Here is a 27,569-nt window from a genome sequence, read left to right as displayed (position 1 = left end):
CCTCATCCACTCCTCTTCCTTTCTTTCCTCTCTTTTGCCCCTCTCCACCCTAACAGCCTTCCCTTCCTCTTTCTTCCCCCTCCTGCTCTCCGACTTACCCATCTCCCTTCCTGCCCTCATTCCTGTCTTCTTCCCACATGCCTTTCTCCCCTTCACTGCCTCTCCTGCCCGTCCTAAGCTCCACAATTCCATCCCCTCTCCTTTCAACTCTCTCTACAGTTCCCCTTCTCCATCCACCTCCCGCCTCCCCCCTCTTTTCCCACCCTGTCCCTCTTCCCATCTCCCTCCCATGACGGCCCTTACAACCAAGCTCTTGGAAGGTGAAGCATGTTGTGTGACCTGTACCTTGTCTTTTCCCAGGCAATAGAATGGGGACCAGAAGAAGACACCAGGATAGCCTGTCAGAGCAAAGGGAAGACTGAGGTAAACTATCATCACGATGCAGTTACTGTGTAATTTAATCATGAGAGCCCCACGGTACTATTGCCAGAGTTGATCCTTTTTCGGTTTCTCTCAGTATTTGCAAAACACTGGCTTAATCTGGCCTTTTTAGGGTGGTTTCGCTTGAACTGAATTTAAGTCTTTGAGAAATGCTTTTCATAAAGAAACAGGAGAGGTGATGGCCTAGTGGTATTATCGCTGCACTGTTAATCTAGAGACCCAGATAACGTTCTGGGGACTTGGGTTCAAATCCTGCAGATGGTGGAATTTGAACTCAGTAAAATATCTGGAATTAGGAATCTAATGACGATCATGAATCCATTGTTGATTGTTGGAAAAATCCATCTGGTTCACTAATGTCTTTTAGGGAAGGAAACTGCCATCCTTACCTGGTCTGGCCTACATGTGACTCCAGACCCACAGCAATGTGGTTGATTCTGAACTGCCCTCTGGGCAATTAGGGATGGACAATAAATGCTGCCTGGCCAGAGACACCCTCATCCTGTGAATGAATAAAGGAAAAGAAAACCCTATTTGTTTTGCTGTGCACTTGGGCATAAGTACCAGTTTGGAGACTGTTCACAGAATGGTTATGGTGCAGAAACAGGCCATTCAGTCCATCGTACTTGCACCAGTTCTATTGGCTATTGTCAATCACCAGCCTTTTCCCCATTTCCGTTGCATTCCATTTCTATCCAACTCATCATCCATTGCCCCTCTTGAAAGCCTGTATTCAACCTCCACATTTCCAGGCAGTGCATTCCAGCTCCTAACAACTTACTCAATGAAAAATTCTTTTCCTACATCATCATTTCCTGCTTCATTTGCATGTCACTTTATATTTGCATGGTCAATAAAGGTGGGTAAATTACAATGTAATTTATCCAATGAGTATGATAAGTGGGTCCCACAGTGCAGGGTACAAGCTGGGCAGACATGAGACATGCTCTTCAGCCCATTTGATCTCATCTGCCTAAATACTAGCCCATCCACTTTCCTGTGGCATCTTAAATGGCCTCAGCTATACCCGTTCTGACCTTATTGGTCATCCCTCATTTCTGTCCATGAGTCAACCAGGAGTCATAAAGTTTGGGGTACAAGTTCCATTTTGTAATCTTGAGCACTGAAGTCTAGGCTAAAACTATGCCAGTGTAGAACAGAGAGAGTGCTGCACTGTCAGCGGTACTGTCTTTCAGATTAAATACTCATCCAAATACCCATCAGTCCTGTCAGGGTGGATATAAAATGCCCCATGGCCACTATTTCAAAGAAGAACTGCCACTCTCACATATCAACCTTAAAAGCAGATAACATGGTCATTATCACATTGCTGACAGTGGGAGCTTACTGTACACAAATTGACTGCATTATAACAGCAACTACAATTCAAGTGGAATAGAGACAGAGGGTGCTGGAGAAACTCAGCGGGTCTGGCAGCATCTGTGCAGAGTCAAACAGAGTTAATGTTTCTGAGTGTTTGGAACTCCTCCACTTTCACTGTATTTGATTAACTGCAAGATCATCAAGGGTAGCCTGACACCGTGCAAGATGTGCTCTAAATGCACATTCAGCGTCCAACACAGCTCTCATACCACTTGTCTCTTGTTCCAGGTCGAGTGTCAGAATTATATTCGTGTGCTGCTTATTAACGGAAAGAATGTTTTTGCGTGTGGAACAAATGCATTTTCTCCGACCTGCACTTCCCGACAGGTAAAAAAAGCCCTGCCGACTTTCCTTTATGCCACTTGAAACAAAATGCTCCTCTGATGTTCTAATGACCAATTCAGAAATGTTATTTGCTGACTGTTTTTTTCTGCTTTCCTCTTCCTCTTTCTTTATTGGTCAGCGCATTGGGAGGTCATGTTGCAGCTGTACAGGGCATTGGTTAGGTCACTTTTGGAATACAGTGTTCAATTCTGGTCTGCCTGCTACTGGAAAGATGTCTTGAAACTTGAAAGGGTTCAGAAAATATTTACAAGGATGTTGTCAGGGTTGGAGGGTTTGAGCTATAGGGAGATGCTGAATAGGCTGGGACTATTTTCCCTGGAGCATTGGAGGCTGAGTCCAAAACTAGAGGGCATAGGTTTAAGGTGAGAGGGGAAAGATTTAAAAGGGACCAAAGGGGCGGCTTTTTCATGCAGAGGGTGGTTGGTGTATGGAATGAGCTGCCAGAGGAAGTGGTGGAGTCTGGTACAATTACAACATTTAAAAGGCATCTGGGTGGGTATATGAATAGGAAGGGTTTAGAGGGACATGGGTCTAGATTAATTTAGGATACCTGGTCAGCATGGATAAGTTGGACTTGTAGGGTCCCTACAGTGTGGAAGCAGGCCAATCAGCCCATCGAGTCACACAAACCCTGTGAAGAGCATCCAACCCAGACCCATACCCCTACTGTATCATCCTGTGTTTCCTATGGCTTACCCACCGAACCTATACATCTTTGGACTGTTGGAGGAAACCCATGCAGACACAGGGAGAATGTGCAAACTCCACACAGTCCCCCAAGGTTGGGATAAAACCCAGGTACCTAGCACTGTGAGGCAGCAGTGCTAGCCACTGAGCCACTGTGCCATGTTGTGGGGTCTGTTTCCATGCTGTACATCTCTATGTCTTTGTGGCTCTCTGACTCTGAGAGACATGACCCCTCACTAGGGCACATAGTTCTATGGGCTTGCCTGACCAACCAGTGGTTTTTAATGTCCACTGGCCATGTGTTGGCTGGTGACAGGCTCAATCCAAGCTGGGCACATACTGCATAAAGTCGTGTGTAGGAATACCCCACAAGGGGCACTTTTCCTCAAGGTGGATAACCTCATATTTCTCCACACTGTTCTATCAGCCAAATCTTTTTGTCTACTCAGCCTTTCCAAATCATCCTGAAGCATCCTCCTCACAGCTTCCACTTCCACCTGGTCTTGTGTCACCTGCAGAGCGGTAAAGGTTACATTTGATTCCCTCACTGAAATCAGTGATAAACACTGTGAACGGCTAGGAGCCAAGCACTGATTCTTACAGTATCCCCCACTCACAGCCTGTCCACTGAGAATGACACATTCTTTGTTTTCTGCCTATTAACCGGTTCTCACTCCATGCCAGTGTATTGGCCCCAATCCCATGTCATGGAGTCATAGAGTAATACAGCATGGAAACAGGCCCTTTGGCCCAAACTGTCCATGCTGACCATGGTGCCCACTCAGGTAGTTTCAACTGCCCACATTTGGTCCATATCCCTCTAAACCTTTCCCATCCATGTACCTATCTAAATGTTTTTTAAATGTTGCCATTGTACATGCCTCAACCACTTTCTCTGGCAGCCCATTCCATATACGCACCACTCTCTGTGTGAAGAAGTTGCCCCTCAGGTCCTCCTTAAATCTATCCCCTCTCACTTTAAACCTATGCCCTCTACTTTTCAATTCCCCATCCCTGGGAAAAAAGACTATATGCCTTCATCCTATCTCTGCCCCTCACGATTTTATACCCGTCCTTCTCAATAGCTTTCTGAAATAGTAGCATAGCAGTAATGTCACTGGGCTAGAATACAGAACCTCAAGGTAATACTTTGGTTCAAATCCCACAACAAAGCTGGTTGGATTTAAATGCATAGCACTAGGAACAGGAGTAGGCCATTCAATGAGATTGTGGCTGATTTGTGGACTAATGCCTTTGGCACATAGCCCTTAATAATGCCCCACTTGATTCCTTGGATATGAAATACTGGTAAGTATAGCCTGCCCTGGCTCAAAGAGGGATGCAGCTAATACATTGGATTTAGGCAGAAATGTGAGTTTTGGGCCAGAGAAACAGGGATGTCTCATACACTGGTTCAACTTATTTATCACGCCTCGTGGTAACTCTTCAAGATATTGATAGGACAAGACAGGGTAGATGAAGATAAACTTTGGTTGGGGATTCTAGAACTAGTGGGGTACAGAGTCTAAAAATTAGGAAAATCATGTGCAGCCCAGACTGGGTAAGGACTACTGTCCCAGTGGGTCAGGAGATATGTGCATGTTAACAGAATAAAGTGATGCAGCCCTGACTACTCAGTGTAGCTTTCCTGCACTTTGATGAAGCTGCGTTGAACAAATGGATTCTCCGGGGCAGGGTGTTTCTTTTGTTTGGTATTCCTGCCCTTGGGCTCAATATAATTCCTCTGCACTACTGACACCTTTTAGTATAGAGTGTAATGCATACAGGATACCTTGAATTGGTTTGATTTATTGTTGTCATATGTACCTAGGTACAGTGATAAGTTTCATTCTGCGTGCAGTACAGGCAGATCTCACCATACACCATACATCTCACCAGGGTAATAGAACAGACCGAGGAGTACAATGTTACAATGTAGAGAAGGTGCACAAAGAGCGAGATCAACATTAAATTTAAAATTTGAGAGGCCCATTCAGAAATCTACTAACGGCGGGGAAGAAGCCATTCTTGAACCTGTTGGTATGTGTGTTTAAACTTTTGTATCTTCTGCCGATGGAAGAGGTTGGAAGAGATTATAACCGGGGTGGGAGGGTCTTTGATGATGTTGGCTGTCTTTCCGAGGCAGCGAGAAGCACAGATGGAGTCAATGGATGGAAGGTTGGTTTGCATGATGCAGTGACTTGTCAAGATTAATTCAACAGAACCTTCCTCAGCCTGTGACCCGTACTGTCAAGAAAGACAAGAAGACACTATCGGCGGGGGGAGCATCATCAGCTCCAAGCTGTATTCTTGATCCTTTACAGTCATTGAGTCACTTAGTGATATTGATTCCTTCAGGTCATTGAATCAATATCACCAAATCCCTTATTATGAGAGGGCCACCATCATTAGGCTGAACCAGCTCAAGAGTGTGTCACCACTAGTTTCTCAGGGGGGCAGCCAGAAGTGGAACATAAATGTAATCTTGCCAGCTTTTCCCGCACATTAACAAATTCAGAACCAGGTGGGGCGATTTTTCCGTTTTGCTTTTCATATATCTGATGGGTTTTTACAGACAGAATTAAATAACTCAACCATGCGTGTTCCGCTTGATTCTCAGGCAGTTTATTAAAATGAAAGAGGAGCCAAATTTCTAGGAATTATCAGCAACACTGGCCAATTTACAAATCACAGCACAGCCCATTTAATCATTCATTCAGTGATTCAATTAAGAGGAAAATCTCAGCACTGCAGAAAATACTGTATTCTCTCGTTGACGTGATTAGACTAATGTAGGGTGATGCTGTCGCCAGGTGACATTTGGCAGTGGGTTGATCATAGTTTATGTCATAATGCTTAAGGAAGAAGGAACATGTTATGCCTGAATCAGGATCTTATGTTCTAAGTGCTCTGTGTAGATGAGAAATTCACTGCATCGCAGACAAAATGTGAGTGAGTTTGACTGTGTCATAGAATCATGCAGCATGGAAACAGGCCCTTCGGCCCACAATATCTATGCTGACCGGCAAACACCAAATGCCACTATCTCATTTACCTGCACTTGGTCCATAGCCTGCAATGTGCGAACATTTTAAGTGCTTGTACAGATGTTTCTTACATGTTGTGAGTGTACCTGCCTCAAACACCTTCTCGGGCAACATATTCCATAGTCCTACCACCATCTGGGTGAAAAAATATTTCCTCAGATCCCCTCTAAGCCACTTACTCCTCACCTTAAACTTCTGTCCTGTGTTCTTAGACATGTCAGCTATGGGGAAAGGATCTGTTTATCTACTCTGTTTATGCCCCTCTGTTTTATATATCTCAATCAGATCCTCCCTCAGCCAAGTTTGCTCCAGGGAAAACAAACCTAGCCTATCCAGTCTCTCCATATAATTGAAACTTGCCCTCCCAGGTAACATCCTGGTGAATCTCCTCTGCACTCTCTCCAGCACAATCAGGCCCTTCTGTTAGTGTGGCAACCAGAACTGTACACAGTATTCCATCCATGGCCCAACCAATATTTTATAAAGTTGTAAAAAGACTTCCTTGCTTCTATATTCTACACCACGGCTAATGAAGGCAAGCCTCCTCCTTCATCACCCTGTCTACCTGTGCTGATACCTTGAGGGATCTATGGACTTATACACCAAGGTCCCTTTGTTCCTCAGCGGTGTTTAGTGACCTTCCCTTATTAGAAGTCTACAGCAAAGAAAAAAAAAACCCTTCAGCCCATCAAGTCAAAAAACAACCAGCGACTACTCTAATCTCATTCCTAGTGTTTGCACGCCGTTTCATCACTAGTGCATATCTGAAGGTTGATGGTCAGCTCTTCCGTCTCTGAGTCAGAAAGTTAAGGGTTCAAGTCTCGATCAAGTTAAAAGTTTAGGCTGCCACTCCTGTTTGAAGTACTGAGTGAGTGCTGCAGTGTCAGAGGTGCTGGCTTTTTTGATGAGAGCTGGTAGTCACATTGGACTCATAATCTCACTGGCCTCCAGGCTAACGCTGAGGAGACATTGGTTTAAATCTCACCATGGCATCTGGTGGAATTTAAATTCAGTTGATAAATCTGGAATTAGTCTCAGCGATGGTGACTATGAAACTGTCACTGATTGTTATAAAAAAGTTGCATCTGGTTGAGTGAAGCCCCTTAGGAAATTAGATCTCTCATCCTTACCAGGTCTGGTTTACACATGACCCCAGATTCATAGCAATGTGGTTGTTTCTTAACTGCCCCCTGAGCTGACCGAGCTGGTCGTTCGGTTCAAGGGCCTTGTAATGGACAATGAATTCCAGTGATACCCACAAAATAACTCCACAGAGGCTGGTACCCCATCACCAAGTCACCCTTTATTTACACGTGGAGAGTCCTTTAACCTGGTCCAGCTCCCTCAGCGCCAGCTCTCAGAGGGAACAGAACCTCTGACACCCCTGTTTATATCTGTCAGCCGGGGCTCCCTGATTGGACCAGATTAACAGCCCCAATCAGGGAACTCATACTCTATGAAGTCCACCCTGCTGACAGATACAGCCCACATCCGATGAAACAATGAAGAAAAGAAGCATTAAACCAAGGCCCGGCTGTCCTCTCATTCCATGAGTATATCATGCCACTATTCAAAGAAGAAACGGAAGTTCTGTCTGGTTCCCTGACAAATGTTGCTTAAAAAAAATCAAACCACAATAATCACATTTCTGATTGTGGGAGCTTGCTGTATGAAAATTGACTAAACTTCAAAAGGTAATTAATTGGCTATAAAGTGCCTTGGACCATCTTGAGGTCATGAATGGTGCTATATAAATGCAGGTCTCTGCTGATAAAAAGAAATAAACACAGGTGCTGGAAATCTGAATGAAAAACAAAGTGCTGGAGAAACTCAGCAGGTCTGTGGAGAGAGAAACAGAATCGCTGTTCTGAGTCCAGTATGCTGTTCTTCAGACTTGGAAGGAGCTGGAAAATGATTGGGCCCTGTGCTGTTGAAAGACAGAAAGGCTGCTTGATAGCACTGCTGTTGATCCCTTCCATCACTCGATGTTTGAGAGTAGACTGATGTGACGGTAATTGGCCGGGTTTGATTTCTCCTACATTTTGTGTACAGGACATGCCTGGGCAATTTTCCACAAATCTTCAGTGCTATCGTCAGAATGTTGTCACGGACCATAGACTTTGCATGATCCAATGCCTTCACATGGTATCTGGTGGACTGAATTGAATTGGCTGAAGAATGTCATCTATGACACAAGGGACCTCTGGAGGAGTCCGAGGTGGATCATCCACTTGGCACTTGTGGCTGAAGATTGGTGCAAATGTATTAGCCTTATCTTTTGCACAGATGTGCTGGGCTCTTCCATAATTGAGGATGGGGATATTTGTGGATGCTCCTCCTCCAGTAAGTTGTTTAATTATCCACTACCATTCACGACTGGGTGTGGCAGGACTGCAGAGTTTAGATCTAATTCATTGGTTGTGGGATTGCTTAGCTCTGTCTATCACTTGTTGCTTATGTTGTTTGACACACAAGTTGCCCTGTGTTGTAGCTTCACCAGGTTGGCACCTCATATTAAGACAGGTTCTGCTCCTGTCCATTGAACCAGGGTTGATCCCCTTGCTTGATGGTAATGGTTGAGTGGGTATATGCCGGGCCATGAGGTTACAGATTGTGCTGGAGTACAATTCTGCTGCTGTTGATGGCCCACAGTGCCTCATGGATGCCCAGTCTTGAGTTGCTAGATCTGTGCAAAGTCTGTCCCACCTCGCATGGTGATAGTGCCACACAACACGATGGAGGTTATCCTCAAAGTAAAGTTGGGAATTGGGCTCCACAAGGACTGTGCAGTCGTCACTCTTAATGATACCATCATGGACAGATTTGATGGGGTCCAGACTCATTGATGAAGATGTTCAGTGTAACTCCCTCATGACTGAGCCACTATCTCTGCTGGTAACGGTGATGTCTAGGAAAGTTTCTGTAAGGTGTAGTTCCATGGCTATGACTGCCTGTGAGATAACTCTCCCAATTTTGGGACTAACCACCACATGTTAGCAAAGAGGACTTTGCAGGGTCGACAGGGCTGAGTTTGTTGGTGTCTACTTTCATTCCTTTGAGGTCTGTTTAGCACTTTGATACAACTGAGGGGTTTGTTAGGCCATTTCAGAGGGCAGTTAAGAATCCACCACATTACTGTAGTAATAAGGATGCTACAGAAAGCAGTTGAGGCCAAAACATTGAGTGTTTTCAAAAAGAATTAGATATAGTTCTTAAGGCTAAGGGGATCAATGAGTATTGGATGTAATTGGGAATAGAATGATGAGTTGAATGATCAGCTGTGATCAAATTGAATAGTGGAGTAGGCTTGAAGGGCCAAATGGCCAACTCCCGTTCTGAATTGCGGTGACGTATTTCCTTCCCCAAGATCATTAGTCAAGATGGTTTTACAGTTGATGGTGGTTTTCAAGGTCATCATTGGACTTCTATTTCCAGAGTGTTCAAATTCTGCCATCTGCCATGGAGCATTACCTGAATCTCTGGTTTGCTGAAGCAAATGGAGCACTGAAGAAACCAGTCATCTGTGGAGAGAGAAGGACAGAGTTAATATTTTGAATCTGATATGGCTCTTCTACGGAACTTCATTAGACTTGAAATGTTAACTCTGCGTGCTCTGAACTGAGTGAGCATACGCATGGCCTGCTAAATCAGTGCATGGTGCCATTTTTAGCAGAGTCAGGATTATTTAGTAATTAGTAATTATGGTCCAGTTACAGATTCACATCTAATGTTGGACATGGTGGTCCTGAGGTTTGCAAGCATGGGCTAAGTTGGGTATGGGCAACACTCTTGTGGATAGTCAAGGTGACACGTCATTATATATGGTTTTCCAGGCATGTGTCCTGGACTTCAGAGCAATTACTTGCATTCCGGAGTCAAAGACCTATTTGGGGATATGTCCTTAACCACCGAGAGCATCGAGTCACATCGATCATCTGTTCCTTAAATATTTGCCATGAATATTAAAGTGGAGGTGGAGGCAATGGAAAGGATGAATTCAATCACAGATGATTTCATTATTCAAATGCAGTCACTTTATTTCTTACAGCTGCCAGCAAATGGTGGCTAGCGGTGATTGATGATGCCAGACAATGTCAAGGTGACATTCCTTCATCGCCTGTCTGCTTTATATAAATATTCTTTCTGCGTGGCTTTCTCCTTTGGCATTTGGAAGAGCAGGGCCCGTACCTAAGGTGGATGTAAAAGCAGTCCATTGAACTATTGCAAAGATGAGCAGAGTTCCTCTTCCTTCGTCTCCTGCCCGATTTTTATCCCTCTGCCAACATCCTGAAAAGCACAGATTATCTGCTCAGCCACTTGAAGTAGCAACAACTTTCGCTTACATAGCACCTTTCACGTTGTGACCTGTCCCAAGGCGCTCCGTAGCAGTGACTATCAAATACAATCTGACACTGACCTACATGACGAGATATTAGGGCAAACAGCACAAGCTTCTGGAAAGCAGGAGATTTTAGGATTTTCCAATTTTCCACCCTGGAGCCTTGTTCACCAATCAGCTGCCCTGTTTCCTTGTCAGTAATATTAGACTTTAACGTACCCTTTTGGCTGTTAAAACACTTTGTAACATCATGAGGTCACTATATCAATGCGAGTTTTTCATGCAAACAGGCTTACCTGAAGTATTGTCCCTCTGTTCCTGACTTTGAGAATGACATCCATTTCCCCAGCACAGTGCAGATACTCGTTAATCATGATTTAATTTGTAACGTACGCTCATTAGAAATCTGCTGTTGCGTGTCACAACCAACATAATGAAGTCGAGAGTGCCGGCATGTTATGGGATGCTTTCTACGTGAACGAAAGAGAAAGGAGAAGTGGAAATGTGATGTTGGGACAGAAAACACTGATTTGTAATGTAGGGAAATGACCCGAAGTGTGCTTCTGGCCAACTAGAATTGACCAGATTGTGGCAGACAAAGAGTTATCAGCAGAGGTCAGAAAAGGCACCTTAAAGGAGATGGGAAGGGTAGATTGAGACGGGGAAGTTTAGGGAGGTAATCTCTGCCAAAGCAGTGGAAAGCACAGTCAATAACAATGGGGTGAAGGCAATTAGTGATCTGCAAAAGGCCCGAATTGGATGGGAGCTGTATTCTCAGAGGATTTTTGGTTTGGGGGTTACAAGGATGGGAATGAGGCAAGATTATGGAACGATCTGAACATACAAGATTCTTAGGGGACTTGATAAGATCAATGTGGAAAGGGTGCTTCCCCCTGTGGGAGAATCTAGAACCAGAGGGCATCATCTCAGAATAAAGGGTTGCATGTTTGAGATAGAGATGAGAAGGAATTTCTTCTCTCAGAGGGTGGAAAATCTGTGAAATTCTTCACTGCAGAGGGCTGTTGAAGCTGGAACATTAAGTGTATTCAAGGCTGAGGTAGACAGATGTTTAATCATTGAGAGAAGCAAGGGTTATAGGGGAAAGGTTGGAAAATGGGGTTGAGGATGATCAATCAGACATGATCACATTAAATGGCAGAGCAGATGGGTTGAATGGCCTACTTCCACTCCGATGTCTTATGGGCAAAGATGAGAATTTTGAGTTTGAAGAGCAACTGGTCTTTGTAGTTCTGTGATGAAGATGTCAATTCATAACCATGAGGGGAGTTATGAAAGGAATGGGAGTGGTGTGGGGAGGGAGGAAGGAAGAATTAAATCCCACTTTGATGGAGACATAGAAATGGCAGGTTACGTTTCTGAGTAGAGACACTTTGTGAGAATGAATTGAATGTGTACAAACTGACTTAAACAAGATCTGTAGCTATCTTTATCAATTCCTCACAAAGAGAGAATACATGTACAAAGCTGTGCAGGATCAGAAAGATAGCAAGAGCTCAAAGAGAAATGCACTTAGGAGGTTTTTGAGTGGTCGGTGAAGTAGGTAAAAAGGAGGCTTTGAGTTCCAGAGAGCTCCAGGGTCAGACAATGAGGAGAATTGGCAAACAGCCAACCAGGATGGACTGGAGGGAACAAGGAGGGGAAGAGTGAATTCGGGTCTTCAAGGACATGGAGATCAAACTGAATGAGATGAGTTGGGCAGGGCTACAGAACAAATGAAATGAGGGAATTGTTAGGATTGAGGCTAGAAGCCTGCACCTTTACTCTAGGTTTACTGCTCCATGGCTGCAACATAACATACTGCTTCCAGTTACCAAGATAACAACTGAATACCTTATTACTAACAGGGCTTAAACAAAAGATCTATCAATCAGGTTTCTCAAATAAACACAATTATTATCAAAACAAAACTTATTTAACAAAGATATATTTGATAACCAATAATAATTGGTTAACATAGTCAGTAGTATAGAGACATAAATGCTTATCTGTGTAAACATCCCAAAGCACAGGACACACACACCCCCCCCGAAGTTTGTTCCTCTGATGTTGTGACAAACAGCTGGTCAAGTCACTAATCAGACATAGTTGTCTCTGAAGTCTTACAAACATAAGTTACACAGGAAATACACTCCTGAGATGCTCTTTCAATCCCTCTTCCAAAGAACAACTAAATTTCGATCTGGTTAGAGACAAAAAAAACTGCAGATGCTGGAATCCCAGGTAGACAAACAGGAGGCTGGAAGAACACAGCAAGCCAGGCAGCATCTGGAGGAAAGGAGCAGTCAACGTTTCGGGTATTACCCTTCTTCAGGACTGGATGTGGGGGTAGGGAGAGCTACAGATAAAGAGGTGGGGGAGAGGGAGGTAGCAGGATGGTGGTGATAGGTGGACACTGGCAGTAGGTATGACCTGGTTGGTCAATGGGAAGGATGAATCCGGTTGGTGGCTGGAAGGGAGGGTCAGAGGTGGAATGGAAGGGAGGAGGTGGGGCTGGAAGGGGAATCGGGCGATGGGAGACAGGGTTATTTGCAATTAGAGAGCTCAGTGTTGAGTAGGGTTGTAGGGTGCCCGGGGGAAGATAAGGTTTTGTTCTTCAAATTTGCATTCTGTGTCGCTGTGACACTGGAGGAGGCCGAGGACGGATGTCAGAAGGGGAGTGGGGCAGGGAGTTGAAATGGGTAGTGACCGGGAGGTTAGGTTGGCTTTTAGAGGCCAGGTGAAGGTGCTCAGCGAAACGATCACCTAGTCTATGTTTAGTCTCACAGACGTAGAGAGGACCACATTGGGGGCACTGGATGGCAATAGACTAGTTTGGAGGAGATGCAGGTGAAGCTGTATCTCACCTGGAAGGACTGTTTAGGGCCCTGGATGGAGGTGAGGAAGGTGGTGTGTGGGCAGGTGTTGCATCGTTTATGGATACAGGGGAAGGTACCAGGCGGATGGGAGTGGTTGGTGGCGAGTACGGTGCAAACTAAGGAGTGGCAAAGGGAATGGTCCTTATGGAAGTCAGAGAGGGATGGGGAGTTTCAGTCTGAACTGATGTGGGGGGTTTTCTTTCCAGAAATGTGAGAGACCAGCTGGGCAACATGTCCATAGCAGGCTTTCCTCCAAATGAGCTTGTTCTTAGGAGGCTTCCATCCCAGTCAACAATAACCAAGCCAGTCACTATTCAAAACTCCCATGTAGGTTTTACAGCAAACCAAGCAATTTTCACTGTTGTTTCTCGGAAGCTTTGTTAAAAAAAAACTGCAGTGTACTTTCAAGGTCCTCGTTTAAGAAACCACTCTTGGTCTAAAACTTGGAATAAACTCCTTTTTGAGCAAGCCATTCAAACTTAAATCCTCCAAGCAATATTAAATATAATGTGTCTTTGTAGCATGACAAACCACCTGCATTTACACAGATCCCTTTCAAGACTTCAGACCATCCTAAATCAATTCACACCCAATCAAATTCTTTCTGAAGTGCGGCCACAGTTACAATGCATGAAAATACAGCAACAAACTCTGACACAAAACAATGAGACAGTAACCAGACGACCCTGTATCTCTTTAGTAGTGTGGTTTTTGGGATACATTTTGGCCAGGACACAAAAGAGTCTCTCCATTTCAAATTAACACTGTGATTTTTGTTTTACGGACGGTGTAGCTCAGTCCTAGTTTTAATGTCTCATCCGAAAGATAACAACTCTGTGTAGCACTACCACAGTACTGCCGGAGTATTGAAGGGGTTCAGATAAAGGAATGATAGGGGCTTGTGTTCTGAATGTGTTGCATGTGGATGTAAAAAGACCAGGAAGGTGATTTGGTGAAACTGAGCGTTGGAAATGTCAGAAACCTAGAAGAGCAGTATAAGAGCTGATGAATTGGGTAGGTGGAGTACAAAGTCAAGCAGAAGTTTGCAATCGTTATGGTTTCTTTTCAGTGAGATAGAGCATCGAAAGGAGGTAACAGGTAACAAATACACATGCCTTGCAGCTACTGGGGAAAGGCAGTGAGGAGAAAGTAATGTAAGAGGAGCATGCTGCACTAACTGAGGCCATGTGCTTGCTTCCTCCAGCTTGGGAACCTGAGCCAAGTGCTGGACAGGATGAATGGTGTGGCAAGATGTCCCTATGATCCCAGGCACAATTCCACTGCTGTGATCACCTCCCGGGGAGAACTGTACGCCGCCACTGTGATCGACTTCTCAGGTCGCGACCCCGCCATCTACCGAAGTCTGGGAAGTAGACCTCCTCTCCGAACTGCACAGTACAACTCCAAGTGGCTAAACGGTAAGTCATGAGCCATGGGGAGCATCTCTACAGAGGGCAGCATCTCTACAGAGGGGAGCATCTCTACAGAGGGGAGCACTGTGTGGCGGGTGGGGGCTGGCGTAGGAGTGATGACAATGTAACGTACGATTCATTTTATTTAAGAAAAGGTCGTGTGCATTTGATTATCGTGACTAGCCAATGTGGGACAGACATGGTTCAGTACCCAGCTGCAGCATTGGCACCTTGTCTGGCAATGCCACGATTTTAAAAATTCTCATCCTTCTTTTCAAATTCCTCCATAATCATCTCCCCTCCCTACTTCTATCGCTTCCTCCAGTCCCACAATGGTTCCTCCTCCCACCCCCACTGAGATTTCTCTCTTCCTCTAATGCTCACCTGTCCCGCCATCCCGAACGCTTACCACTTCACTGTGCCTTCAGCACGTCAGACCTGCCTGGTACACTCCATGCATCAAAGAACAAAAACAAAGAAAATTACAGCACAGGAACAGGCCCTTCGGCCCTCTAAGCCTGTGCCGATCCAGATCCTCTGTCTAAACCTGTTGCCTATTTTCCAAGGATCTGTATCCCTCTGCTCCCTGCCCATTCATGTATCTGTCTAGATACATCTTAAATGATGCTATTGTGCCCGCCTCTACCACCTCCGCTGGCAACGTGTTCCAGGCATCCACCACCCTCTGCGTAAAGAACTTTCCACACATATCTCCCTTAAACTTTTCCCCTCTCACCTTGAAATCATGACCCCTAGTAATTGAGTCGCCCTCTCTGGGAAAAAGCTTCTTGCTATCCACCCTGTCTATACCCCTCATGATTTTGTAGACCTCAATCAGGTCCCCCCTCAACCTCCGTCTTTCTAATGTAAATAATCCTAATCTACTCAACCTCTCTTCATAACTAGCGCCCTCCATACTAGGCAACATCCTGGTGAACCTCCTCTGCATCCTCTCCAAAGCATCCACATCCTTTTGGTAATGTGGCGACCAGAACTGTACGCAGTATTCCAAATGTGGTCGAACCAAAGTCCTATACAACTGTAACATGACCTGCCAATTCTTGTACTCAAAACCCCGTCCGATGAATGAAAGCATGCCGTACGCATCAACAAGCAGTTTCACACTCTCAGCCTGCTGTCCATTCTGCCTGGCAATTGGTATCAGGTAGTGATGGGTACAGACCCCTGTGAGGAGCAGTGCCCCTACACCCCCTCCACCAAGCTCCCAATCTTCCAACACCCAGCTACGACCATACCCTTCAGCTGCTGGCCTTCAGCTCACTGTGCCAAAGAAGCTGCCACATGTTTCCAATCATCCTTCCTTCACCAACCTGACCCTCTACTGGTGTGGTTCATTGCCTACCATTACTCACTACATGACGAGCAGTGAATTTGTTTGAATTCAATAAACCTGGGATTAAAAGCTGGTCGAATAGCAAGGAATGTTGATTATCATAAAGACCCATGAGGTTTATGAATGTCCTTTAGGGAAGGAAATCTTACCTGGTTTGGTCTACGTGTAACTCCAGACCCACGGCAATGTGGTTGATTCTTAAATGCCCTCTGCACAATTAGGGATGGACAATGCCCACATCCCTTGAGTGAATCAAGACAAAGCTTAATGCCTTGATTATAATGGAACCCAATTCTTGATCTGAGCTCTTCATCTCCTCCCCCTGTCCCCTGCGGAAGGTGCCAGTCTGGTTGAATCCAGCAGGTGAGCTTCCTGTCGACCCATGACCTTGCCAATGGCAGAAGTGGTTTCAAACTGCTCACCCATTGATGAGCCAAAGGAGGCCTTTGTGGGATTTTAATTGACCATCCTTGAGTACAGGTCAGCCATTAGGATTGAGATGAGGAGGAATTTGTTTGCTCAGGGAGTGTTGAATCTTTGGAATTCTCTCCTCTGGAGAGCTGTGGAAGCTCAGTCATTGAGCAGGCTGAAGACTGAAATGAATAGAGTTCAATTTATTAATGGCATTAAAGGACATGGATGGTATTGAGACTGATATGAGTTAGTACAGTGAAGCAGACTCAAAGGGCCAAACAGCCTCTTTCTGCTCTTATGTTTCTACGGTTCTCATCCCACTGTCACCAGAATTTAACCAGACTTGAAACACACCCATATCTTTCCAGGCTGGTAGGGGTTGGAGTGGACTCCTACCTTAACAAGCCCTTCTTGGGCCTGTTGGAGGGTTCTCTACAGGCCCATGATCTCGCAAAGCCAACTCCATCCCCGACCTCACACACCCCTTATCTCCTCCCACCAGTGCCTGCCATTTTGGCACCTGGTGAGACCCACAATCCCAGCCACTACAATATCAACCTGCCCCAGTCCCTCAGTGGCCTCTGGTTGGTTACTAGTTCCCTGAGGTGGGACTTCCTGCTCCAGAGGTTCTGATGTCATGCCTCCAGTCTGCTAACAGCCAGTCACAGTGCAGTTGATGTTCCCAGTCCCCTTTCACTGTCTTTAATGTTTTAGCTGGTGGCTGGGGTGGGAAACCTGGCACCTTTAAAATCAGTTATAGAGTCATTGAGCTGTACAGCACACAAACACACCCTTCGGTCCAACTTGTCTATGCCGACCAGGTATCCAAAATGAATCTAGCCCCATTTGCCAGTATTTGGCCCATATCCCTCTAAAACCTTCATATTCATATACCCATCCAGATGCCTTTTAAATGTTGTAATTTTATCAGTCTCCTCCACTTCCTCTGGCAGCTCATTCCATACGCGCACCACCCTCTGTGTGAAAAAGTTGTCCCATAGGTCGGGTCAGTCAGACTATCCTTTGGGCTCTGGATAAATAAGAAACATGTGGCAGCTTCTTTGGCACGGTGAGCTGAAGGTCAGCAGCTAAAGGGTATGGTCGTAGCTGGGTGTTGGAAGATTGGGAGCTTGGTGGAGGGGGTGTAGGGGCACTGCTCCTCACAGGGGTCTGTACCCATCACTACCTGATACCAATTGCCAGTTTCTGGAATCATTGGACCTGTCCCCAAGCCCCATGTTCATTCCCGACAAAAACAGGCCTAAGCTTAAACATCGGAATGATAGCACAGAGAAGGCTGGAGAAACTCAATCTGGAGAGAGTTAATGTGTCAGGTCTGATGTGACTCTTCTTCAGAGCTGAAAAAGGTTGGAAATTGTTTTGTTTTATACCTCTGACAGTGGTGGAGAAGGGACAAAGGGAACAGATGGTGTAGGGGTCCATGCAAAAGATGGAGTAAAGAGATGTAAAATGGATGTAGATTGAGGGAGAAAATGTGTCCTCTGTACTGTGAATAAGGGAAAAAGACATGGCTGTGGAGTGGGCAATCAGTTTTTGAAGTTGAGGAATTTGTTAAAAGTGTTCAGGAGAATTTTTTTTATCCATATATAAATGTACTTACCAGAGAAGAAGCAAAACTTGACCTACTCTTGGAAAATAAGGCAGGACAAGCGACTGAAGTGTTAGGAGGGGAACACCTTGGGACCAGTGATCATAATTCTAGTAGTTTTAAAATAGTTATGGAAGAGGATGGACGTTTGATGAAAGTTAATGTTCTTAAATGGAATAAGGTAAGTTTTAATGGTATGAGACAAGAATTTTCAAAAGTTGATTGGAGTAGACTGTTCACAGGAAAAGGGATGACTGACAAGTGGGAGACTTTCAAAAGTGTGAAAACGAGAGTTCAAAGGCATTAAGTTCCTGTTATAGTGAAAGCTAAGTCTGATAAGAATGGGAAACAATGAATGAATAATGATATTGAGGTTCTAGTCAAGAATAAGAAAGAGTCATTTATGAGATATAGACAACTGGGATCAACTAAATCTCTTGAAAAGTATAAAGAATGTAGGGGCATTTCTAAGAGGGAAATCAGGATGGCAAAGAGGGGATATAAGAGAGCCTTGGCAGATAAGGTTACGACAATCCAAAGAGATTACACAAGTATATTAAGAGCAAAAATGAAACTAGAGAGAGATTAGGGCCCCCTATGATCATTGAGGTCATCTACGTGTTGAACTTCCAGAGATGGGAGGGATACTAAGTGAATATTTCGCATCAGTTTTTACTATGGAGAAAGAAATGGACGCTGAGAACTCGGGAAAATAAATAGAACATAGAACAGTACAGGCCCTTCGGCCCATGACGTTGTGCTGACCTATTATCCTACAAAGATCAATCTACCCTGCATACCCTATATTTTACTATCCTCCATGTGCCTATCCAAGAGTCGCTTAAAAGTCTCTATAGTATCTGACTCCACTACCACTGCTGGCAGCGCATTCCACACGCCCACCACACTCTGTGTGAAGAACCTACCTCTGAGATCTCCCCTGTACCTTCCTCCAATCGCCTTAAAATTATGCCCCTTCGTAATAGTCATTTCCGCCCTGGGAAAAAGTCTCTGACTATCCACTCTATCATCATCTTGTACACCTCTATCGAGTCACCTCTCACCGTTCTTCGCCCAATGAGAAAAGCCCTAGCTCCCTCAACCTTTGCTGATAAGACCTGCCCTCCAGTCCAGACAGCATCCTGGGAGATCTCCTCTGCACCCTCTCCAAAGCTTCCACATCTTTCCTGTAATGAGGTGACCAGAACTGAACCCAATATTCCAAGTGTGGTCTAACCAGAGTTTTATAGAGCTGCAGCATAAGCTCACAGCTCTTAAACTCAATTCCCCTGCCAATGAAAGCCAACACACCATACGCCTTCTTTACAACCCTATCGACTTGGGTAGCAACTTTGAGGGATCTATGGATGTGGACCCGAAGATCCCTCTGTTCCTCCACACTGCCGAGAATCCTGCCATTAGCCCTGTATTCTGCATTCAAATTCCACCTTCCAAAATGAATCACTTCACACTTTTCTGGGTTGAATTCCATCTGCCATTTCTTTGCCCAGCTCTGCATCCTGTCAATGCCCTGTTGCAACCTACAACAGCCCTCCACGCTGTCCACAACTCCTCCAACCTTTGTGTCATTGGCAAGTTACTAACCCACCCTTCCACTTCCTCATCCAAGTCATTTATAAAGATCACAAAGAGCAGAGGTCCCAGAACAGATCCCTGTGGAATACCACTGGTCACTGAGCTCCAGGCTGAATACTTTCCATCTACTACCACCCTCTGTCTTCTATTGGACAGCCAATATTGATGTTTTGAAAACAGTTCACATTACAGAAGAGGGAGTGCTGGAGTTCTTAGAAAATATAAAGGTGGATAAATGTCTGGGACCTGATCAAGTGCATCCCAGCACATTGCAAGAAGTTAGGGAAGAAATTGTGGGGGCTCTGGCAGAAAAATTTGTATCATCTGTAACCAAGGGTGAGGTACCAGAGGACTGGAGGGCAGCTAATGTTGTGCCTTTATTTAAGAAAGGCAGTAAGGAGATGCATGTGGACTATAGAACCTGATATCGGCGGTGGGTAAAGTTGTTAGAGGTGATTCTGAAAAATAGGATTTACATACATTTAGAGATAGTCGGCATGGTTTTGTGCGAGGGAAATTGTATCTCACAAATTGAGTTTTTTGAGGAAGTAACCAAAACGATTGATTAGGGCAGTGCGGTAAATGTTGTTTATTTGGACTTTAGTAAAGCCTTTGACAAGGTTCCGCATGGTAGACTAATTGGTAAAGTTGGATCACATGGGATTCAGGGAAAGCTTGTCAATTGGATACAAAATTGGCTTAACGGTAGGAATCAGAGGGTGGTGTTTTTTCAGACTGGAGGCTTGTCAGCTGCAGTGTTCCACAGGGATCAGTCTGGGTCCACTTTTGTTTATCATTTATATAAATAGTAATTTGGATGGGAATTTAGGAGGCATGGTTAGTAAGTTTGCGGACAGTGAAGAAGGTTATCTAAGATTACAAAGAGATCTTGATCAATTGGGTCAATGAGCTGAGGAGTGGCAGATGGAGTTTAATTTGGATAAATGTGAGGTATTGCATTTTGCTAAAACAAACAAGGGCAGGACCTATACAGTTAATGGCCGGACCCTGGCTAATGTTGTCGAAGAGTGAGAGAGACCTAAGGGCTCAGGTTCATAATTCTTTGAAATTTACGTCACAGGTAGACAGGGTGGTTAAGAAGGCATTTAGCACGCTTGCCTTCATTGCTCAAACCTGTGAGTATAGGAGTTGGACGTCATGTTGAGGTAGTACAGGGTGTTGGTGAGGCCTCGTCTGGAGTACAGCGTGCAGTCCTTGTTGCCCTGTTATAGGAAGGATATTATTAAATGGGAGAGGATTCAGAAATGATTTACCAGGATGTTGCCAGTAATGGAGGTTTTGAATTATAAGGAGAGGCTTGATAGGCTGGGACTTTTTTCACTTGCGTAGGCAATTGAGGGATGACCTTAATAGAAGTTTATAAAATCATGAGGTGCATAGATAAGGTGAGTAGCAAAGGCCTTTTCCCTAGGGTGGAGGAGGTCAAAACTAGAGGGTGTATTTTTATGGTGAGAGGCTAAAGGTTTAAAAAGACATGAGGAGCAACTTTTTTACACAGAGGGTGGTTCACGTGTGGAATGAACTGCCAGACGAAATGGTGGATGCAGATAAGGTCGCAACATTTAAAAGACATTTGGATAAATACTTGAATAGGAAATGTTTGGAGGGATATGGGCCAAATGCAAGTAAATGGGACTAGTTTAATTGGGAACATGGTTGGCATGGACATTTTGGACAAAAGGGTCCATTCCCATGCTTTATGACTCTTTGACTCCGTGATATTGAGTCTTAAAGGCTGTAAAATGTCTAAGCAAAAACTGAGGTGTTGTTCCTCAAGATTGCATTCTACTTTGTTGGAACATTGCAGAACGATAGAAATATTAATGGGAGAGCAAGATGACTTATTGCAATGGCGAGCAACTGGAGGGTCAGGATCATTCCGGTGGACAGAGCCATCATCCAATCTGCGTTTGGTCTTGCCAATCTAAAGGAGACCATGTTGTGAGTAGCGGATCCAATCGAATAGTGCAAATAAAACTTTGCTTCAGCAGGAAGGTGTGTTTGGAGGCCTGGGAGTTCCAATGGTAATTTTGGAGAGGTAAATGAAGGCTGCCGGTTAAGGTATGGGGGTGATGGTGGGCCGCTCACCTGAGGACTCCCCTCCTTCATCAATTCTTGTGCCTTCTCCTTCCTTTCCAGAACCAAACTTCATCTCAGCGTACGACATCGGTCTCTTCATCTACTTCTTCTTCCGTGAGAACGCTGTGGAGCACGACTGTGGGAAGACTGTCTACTCCCGTGTCGGGCGGGTCTGCAAGAGTGACGTTGGGGGGCGGTTTTTGCTGGAGGACACGTGGACAACCTTCATGAAGGCCCGGCTCAACTGCTCGCGATCGGGGGAGATCCCGTTTTACTACAATGAGTTGCAGAGCACATTCTATCTCCCCGAGCAGGACCTCATCTATGGGGTCTTTACAACAAACGTGTAAGTGCTTGTTGGACGTATATCAGCCTACCTTCCTGTGGGCTGGCCATGAGGTGCTGGTGGTATTTTCAGACGGAACAGTTGAGGATGTCACTCAACTTCCACTTTGAAATCTAAACATTCTGTTTGTTTAGATTCACATTTTTCCAATATGAGAATCAATCTAGAATTATGAGTCTAATGATGAGCATGAAACTGTTGATAATTGTTGTAAAAAACTCATCTGGTTGAATAATGTCCTTTAAGGAAGGGAATCTGCTGTCTTACCTAGACTGGCCGACAGATGACTACAATATGGTTGACTCTCATATGCCTTCAGAGCAATTAGGGATGATCAATAATGCTGTAAATGAATTTTTTAAAAAAATCTATCTGAAGCTCTGCTTAGGTTACAAGTAGAGTATTGTGTCCAGTTCTGGTCAGCACACTTGAGCAAGGGTGTGAGGGCCCTTTGGTAGATGGAGGGGGGAGATCAGGTTCAGAATGGTTCCAGGGTCAAAGCATTCTAGCTACAAGAGAAGCTGTGATTGCTCTCCTTGAAGCTAAGGAGATTGAAGGGAGATTTAATCAAGCGGTGATTTAATAAGGGAAAGAATGAAAACCTTCACTATTAACTTTTTTAGTTATTCAAGGGATTTTGGCATCAGTGGTTAGGCCAGCATTTATTGCCCATCTCTAATTGCCCACACGACAGTTAAGAGTCAACAACATTGCTGTAGGTCTGGAGTCACATGTAGACCAGACCAGGAAAGGATGTTTCCAGGCAGTTTCCTTCCCTAATGGATGAACTAGATGGGTTTCTACAACAATTGATGGTTGCTATTGGCTAGTTTTTTACTCCAGACTTGTTTGAATTGAAGTCAAATTTCACCATTTGCCACGGGGGGGTCTGAACCCATGTCCCCAAAACATTAACCTGGGGATCTGGATTACTAGTGCAATGTCTTTACCACTGTGTCTCCCCTGATCCAATGACGAGGTGACACAAATTTAAGGCCATGGGCGAGAGATTCAGGTGGATGTCGGGAAGAACCTTCTTACCCTGTAAGTAATATGGGCTGAGACTCACAACCCCTGAGGGTGTTGGGAGGGGAGATCGGCAACAATTTCAAAAGGAAATTGGATGAAATAAATGTGTAGGGTGACGAGGATGGGGGAATGGGACTGCTCAATCACTTGGAATCAATGGGCCGTAAATAAATGTTTGACCCTCTAAAGCCAAGCATGCTTTTTCTAACAGCCTTTGCAACTTGTCATGTGACCTTCAAATATTTATCTATTTGTGTGTCTGTCCACAGTCATGATAGGAACTTGACAGATGGCATTTTTTTTTCTTTATCCTTTATATATGGACTCTAAGGTTTTGGAGTAGATTTGTATGTGCACATCACTGGCCAAGCCACTATTTATTGACTGTTCCTAAATTCCCTCGAGCTAAGTAATATGCTCCACCATTTCAGGGGGCAGTTAAGAGTCAAGCTTTTGCTTGGTCCATATAGGCCATATGGCCCCAAGTACCCACCATGGCACATCATGCCACCATGCCTACTTGCAGTGGCATAGTGATAATGTCTCTGGACCAGTAATCCAGATGGACATGAGTTTGAATCCCATTGTGTCAGATGCGGAAATTTGAATTCAATAAACATCTGGAAGAAAATGTTGATTTAATGGCAACCATATCACATAGAAACATAGAAGATAGGAGCAGGAGGAGGCCATTCGGCCCTTCGAGCCTGCTCTGCTATTCTTCATGATCATGGCTGATTGTCCAACTCAATAGCCTAATCCTGCTTTCTCCCCATAATCTTTGATCCCATTCAGCCCCAAGTGCTATTTCTAGTCGCCTCTTGAATATATTCAATGTTTTGGCATCAACTACTTCCTGTGGGAATGAATTCCACAGGCTCACCACTCTTTGGGTGAAGAAATGTCTCCTCATCTCCATCCTAAATGGTCTACCCCAAATCCTCATAGTGTGGCCCCTGGTTCTGGACATCGGGAACATCCTCCATCTACCTTGTCCAGTCCTGTTAGAATTTTCTAAGTCTCTATGAGATCCCCCCTCATTCGTCTGAACTCCAATGAAAACAATTCTAACCTTATCAATCTCTCCTCATGTGTCAGTCATCACTTGTCATAAAAACACATCTGGTTCACCAAAGTCCTTCAGGGAAGGAAATCTACCATCCTTGTCTGGTCTATATGTGACTCCAGACCCACAGCAACGTGATGACTCTTAACTGACCTCACAGCAATTGAGAATGGGCAGTAAATGCTCCTTTAGCCAGCAAAGCCCAAATCCCATGAATGAATTTAAAGGATGCCCCTTCTTCCACCCAATGGCTCCTCATTCCCCCATGTCTTGACATGGCACTTTCATGCACAATCACCTTCTCTATACCATACAGAAGAAACAAACGCTATAGTGACAGTTAGATATGCGGCAAAAGGACATTATTTGTAACTCTACAATATGTTAAAGCCACACGTTTAAAAAAATACCATTCACTACAGGGAAATAAAAATGTCTATCATCCAGATTTCTTACACTTTAACACTTGAAACTACAAGACACTTGATACCACTTTGGGTTTTGTAAACAAACATTGTGAAATTAATTGAGATTAGACAGCCAGAGCTGTCAATCAAGCAGGGACTCAGGTGTTTCAACAGTCTGGTCTCTTAGCCAAGCCTCAATATCCTTCTTCACTGAACAGGACAGAATATTGGGATTAGTTTAGTATTCAGAATGACAGGAAGACTGCAGGCCAATGGGATTTGTCTGGGCGTGTGCGGAGTTTTGGCAAGGGAATGGGACAGTAGGAATAGTTTGTGATAAATGAGAGGCTACAGGAAGATGGTGGAACAGCCCACTTTGGGGCAGCATGATGGCTTAGTGTTTAGCACTGCTGCCTCACAGCACCAGGGACCTGGGTTCGATTCCAGCCTCGGGTGACTGTGTGGAGTTTGTACATTCTGCCCGTGTCTGCGTGGGTTTCCTCTGGGTGCTTTGGTTTCCTCCCACAGTCCAAAGATGTGCAGGGTCAGTGGATTGGCCATGCTAAATTGCCCATAGTGCCCAGAGATGCTTAGGTTAGGTGGGCTAGATATGGGGAAATCTAGGGAATGGATCTGGGTGGGATGCTCTTCAGAGGGGCAGTGTGGACTTGTTGGGCCAAATGGCCTGTTTCCACACTGTAGGGATTCTATAAAAAATTCTATTCTATGATGTATTCAGGACTTGGGGAGACTGAAATGCAGCGGTGCCTATTTTAAATAGGTATCAGGTTGATATATCAGGCTGATTGGCTCCTTTCTATGCTCTAAATATCTATCGCGACAAAAGGTTCACCTTTAAGCAAAATTGCTATTTCTCCCGAAAATTAGCACAAGTGTTATAATCCCAGCTAATGATAATTGTGGACAAATCAGATTGCAGAGTGAAAACTGACTTGATAGACCATAAATTGTGATTTGGCAATTTGGATCCTATGCTGGTCAGTGGCTGAACATATTTAGGCAATACTGTCAATGTTCTTTTAACAAAACAGCACAGGTTTAGATCGCAGAAGGAAAGCCAAAAGCAATTTATTTATGACACTTTAGAAAGATCACAACAAAAGCAACAATATCCTTAAGAGTCACTCAATCCCAGAGAAGTATCAGACCTATAATAACCCTTCAGTTAGCACCTTTCCTTAGACTGCTGAAACGGCTTAAGATTCCTTTTCAGTTCTGACGGTCTGGAGACTTCTTTCCAGTTCTGATGGACTGAAACAACAAGGTGCAGGGCTGGATGAACACAGCAGGCCAAGCAGCATCATAGGAGCAGAAAGGCTGACGTTTCGGGCCTAGACTCTTCATCAGAAAAGGGGGAGGGGAAGGGGGTTCTGAAATAAATAGGGAGAGAGTGGGAGGTGGATAGAAGATGGATAGAGGAGAGGATAGGTGGAGAGGAAACAAACAGGTCGAAGAGGCGGGGATGGAGCCAGTAAAGGCTGGTAACCCTTGGGGTAGTATGGTGGCTTAGTGGTTAGCACTGCTGCCTCATAGCACCAGGCACTCAGATTTGATTCTACCCTTGGGTGACTCTGTGTGGAGTTTGCACATTCTCCCTGTGTCTGTGCGGGTTTTTGCTGGGTCTCCAGTTTCCTCCCACAGCCCAAAGATATGCAGGTTAGGTGGATTGGCCATGGGAAATACAGGATTATGGGGTGGATCCGGGTGGGATGCTCTTTGGAGGATTGGTATGGACTCAATGGGCCATAAGGCCTGCTTCCACATTGTAGGGATTCTATGATTTCTACCATTTCTCAAAAGTCTAGAAACTTCTACAAGCTAAAATAAAACGTCCCCTCTTTTTCTGAACTTATATGAACTTACTGATCTGGATCAGCGCAGGCTTGGAGGGCTGAAGGGCCTGTTCCTGTGCTGTAATTTTCTTTGTTCTTTTTGTTCTATATACCACTGGCATTGGCCATCTGTTTCTGTATTTTAAAATCAACATCGTAAACAATCAGCAATTATTATCCAGGTAGCTGATCGCATCATTAAACTTCAGTCACATGCTATCTTGAAAAAACTTTCTTTAGTTCACTGTCCAAAAAGACTTTCTGACCTTTGTGAAAAGAAACCAGTCACCTTCACAGAACTGAAGGCTAAAATCTATTTTTGCTTCACTTTCAAATCCAAGTTTCCAAACCTACAGATTGAAAACATACTTCATGCACAGAGCTCTGATTAAGTGGAGATTGCAGAATGCTGCAGCGTTGAATCTGTAAGAACAGAGAGGATAAGCTGCATTCATTTCTCAATTACACTGATGTGAAACACTGAAGCAAAGTTGTGTGCATGAGAACGCAATTAACAAGAATTTATTTACACCCCACCCCACCAACCCGTCCTCCCACACTTCCTGTCTTAGTAACACAAGTCCTAGTTCATATGTCTCCTTTGCCTCAGCAAACGAGACTGTTTGAGGTGAACACCAGCAAAAATACCAAAGTACATTTGTTTTTTTTGAAACAATCTGATAGAGCTCAGGCTGTGACTAATCTGTTGTGAGTGGAAATGAAGGGATTACATGTATTTATCAGAGAACTACTAGTAATTACCTTGGTAGTTTTCTTTAATCGTGCTTGTCTATGTCTCAAGTTGTTTTTTGAGGAAGTGTTGCTGCTGTTTCCTTAATTCGAGATAAGCATAAGACAAGGGCCCACAGTCTGTGTCGCGTGAATATTTTACCTCTCCTGAACGTTTTGAGCAACCCAGTGTGTCTATGTAGGGGGCAGTTGGTGACATAATGTACTGACTGTGAAAGGACGTCACCAGGATCCTGGTGAGGTGAGAGTTGTAGCAGAAAGATTCGGTGACCAAGAGGTGTGGAAGCGTGATTTCTTTAATTTGTGAACTATTCAGCAAACTTCTTTCCCAATTTTTCATCAGTTTGTGAATCTCTATGCATGCTCAATGCTGACGACAACTCAGTGATCATCGAGTAAGAGATGTCGAGTTATAGAGTCATATAGCATAGCAACAGGCCCTTCGGCCCACCGGATCTATGTCGACCAACAAAAACCAAACTACATTAATCCCATGTACCTGCACTTGGTTTACT

At 44.5% G+C, this 27,569-nt stretch overlaps 1 protein-coding gene across 1 annotated transcript in view; it reads left to right on the top strand.

Annotated features, from left to right (window-relative positions):
* Positions 1–27,569, top strand: part of LOC109938442 (semaphorin-5B-like) — a 197,476-nt gene that overhangs the window by 72,695 nt on the left and 97,212 nt on the right. Inside the window, exons 5-8 of the mRNA XM_048599262.1 lie at positions 361–423; positions 2,053–2,151; positions 14,323–14,536; positions 21,664–21,949. Coding sequence (XP_048455219.1) covers positions 361–423; positions 2,053–2,151; positions 14,323–14,536; positions 21,664–21,949 — 662 coding nt within the window. The remainder of the gene's footprint in view (positions 1–360; positions 424–2,052; positions 2,152–14,322; positions 14,537–21,663; positions 21,950–27,569) is intronic.

This window comes from Rhincodon typus, chromosome 7 (genome assembly GCF_021869965.1).
Source record: "Rhincodon typus isolate 14 chromosome 7, sRhiTyp1.1, whole genome shotgun sequence".
Lineage (NCBI taxonomy): Eukaryota > Metazoa > Chordata > Chondrichthyes > Orectolobiformes > Rhincodontidae > Rhincodon > Rhincodon typus.
Note: the sequence above shows the minus strand (reverse complement) of the source record. Positions and strands in the feature narration are given on the sequence as shown.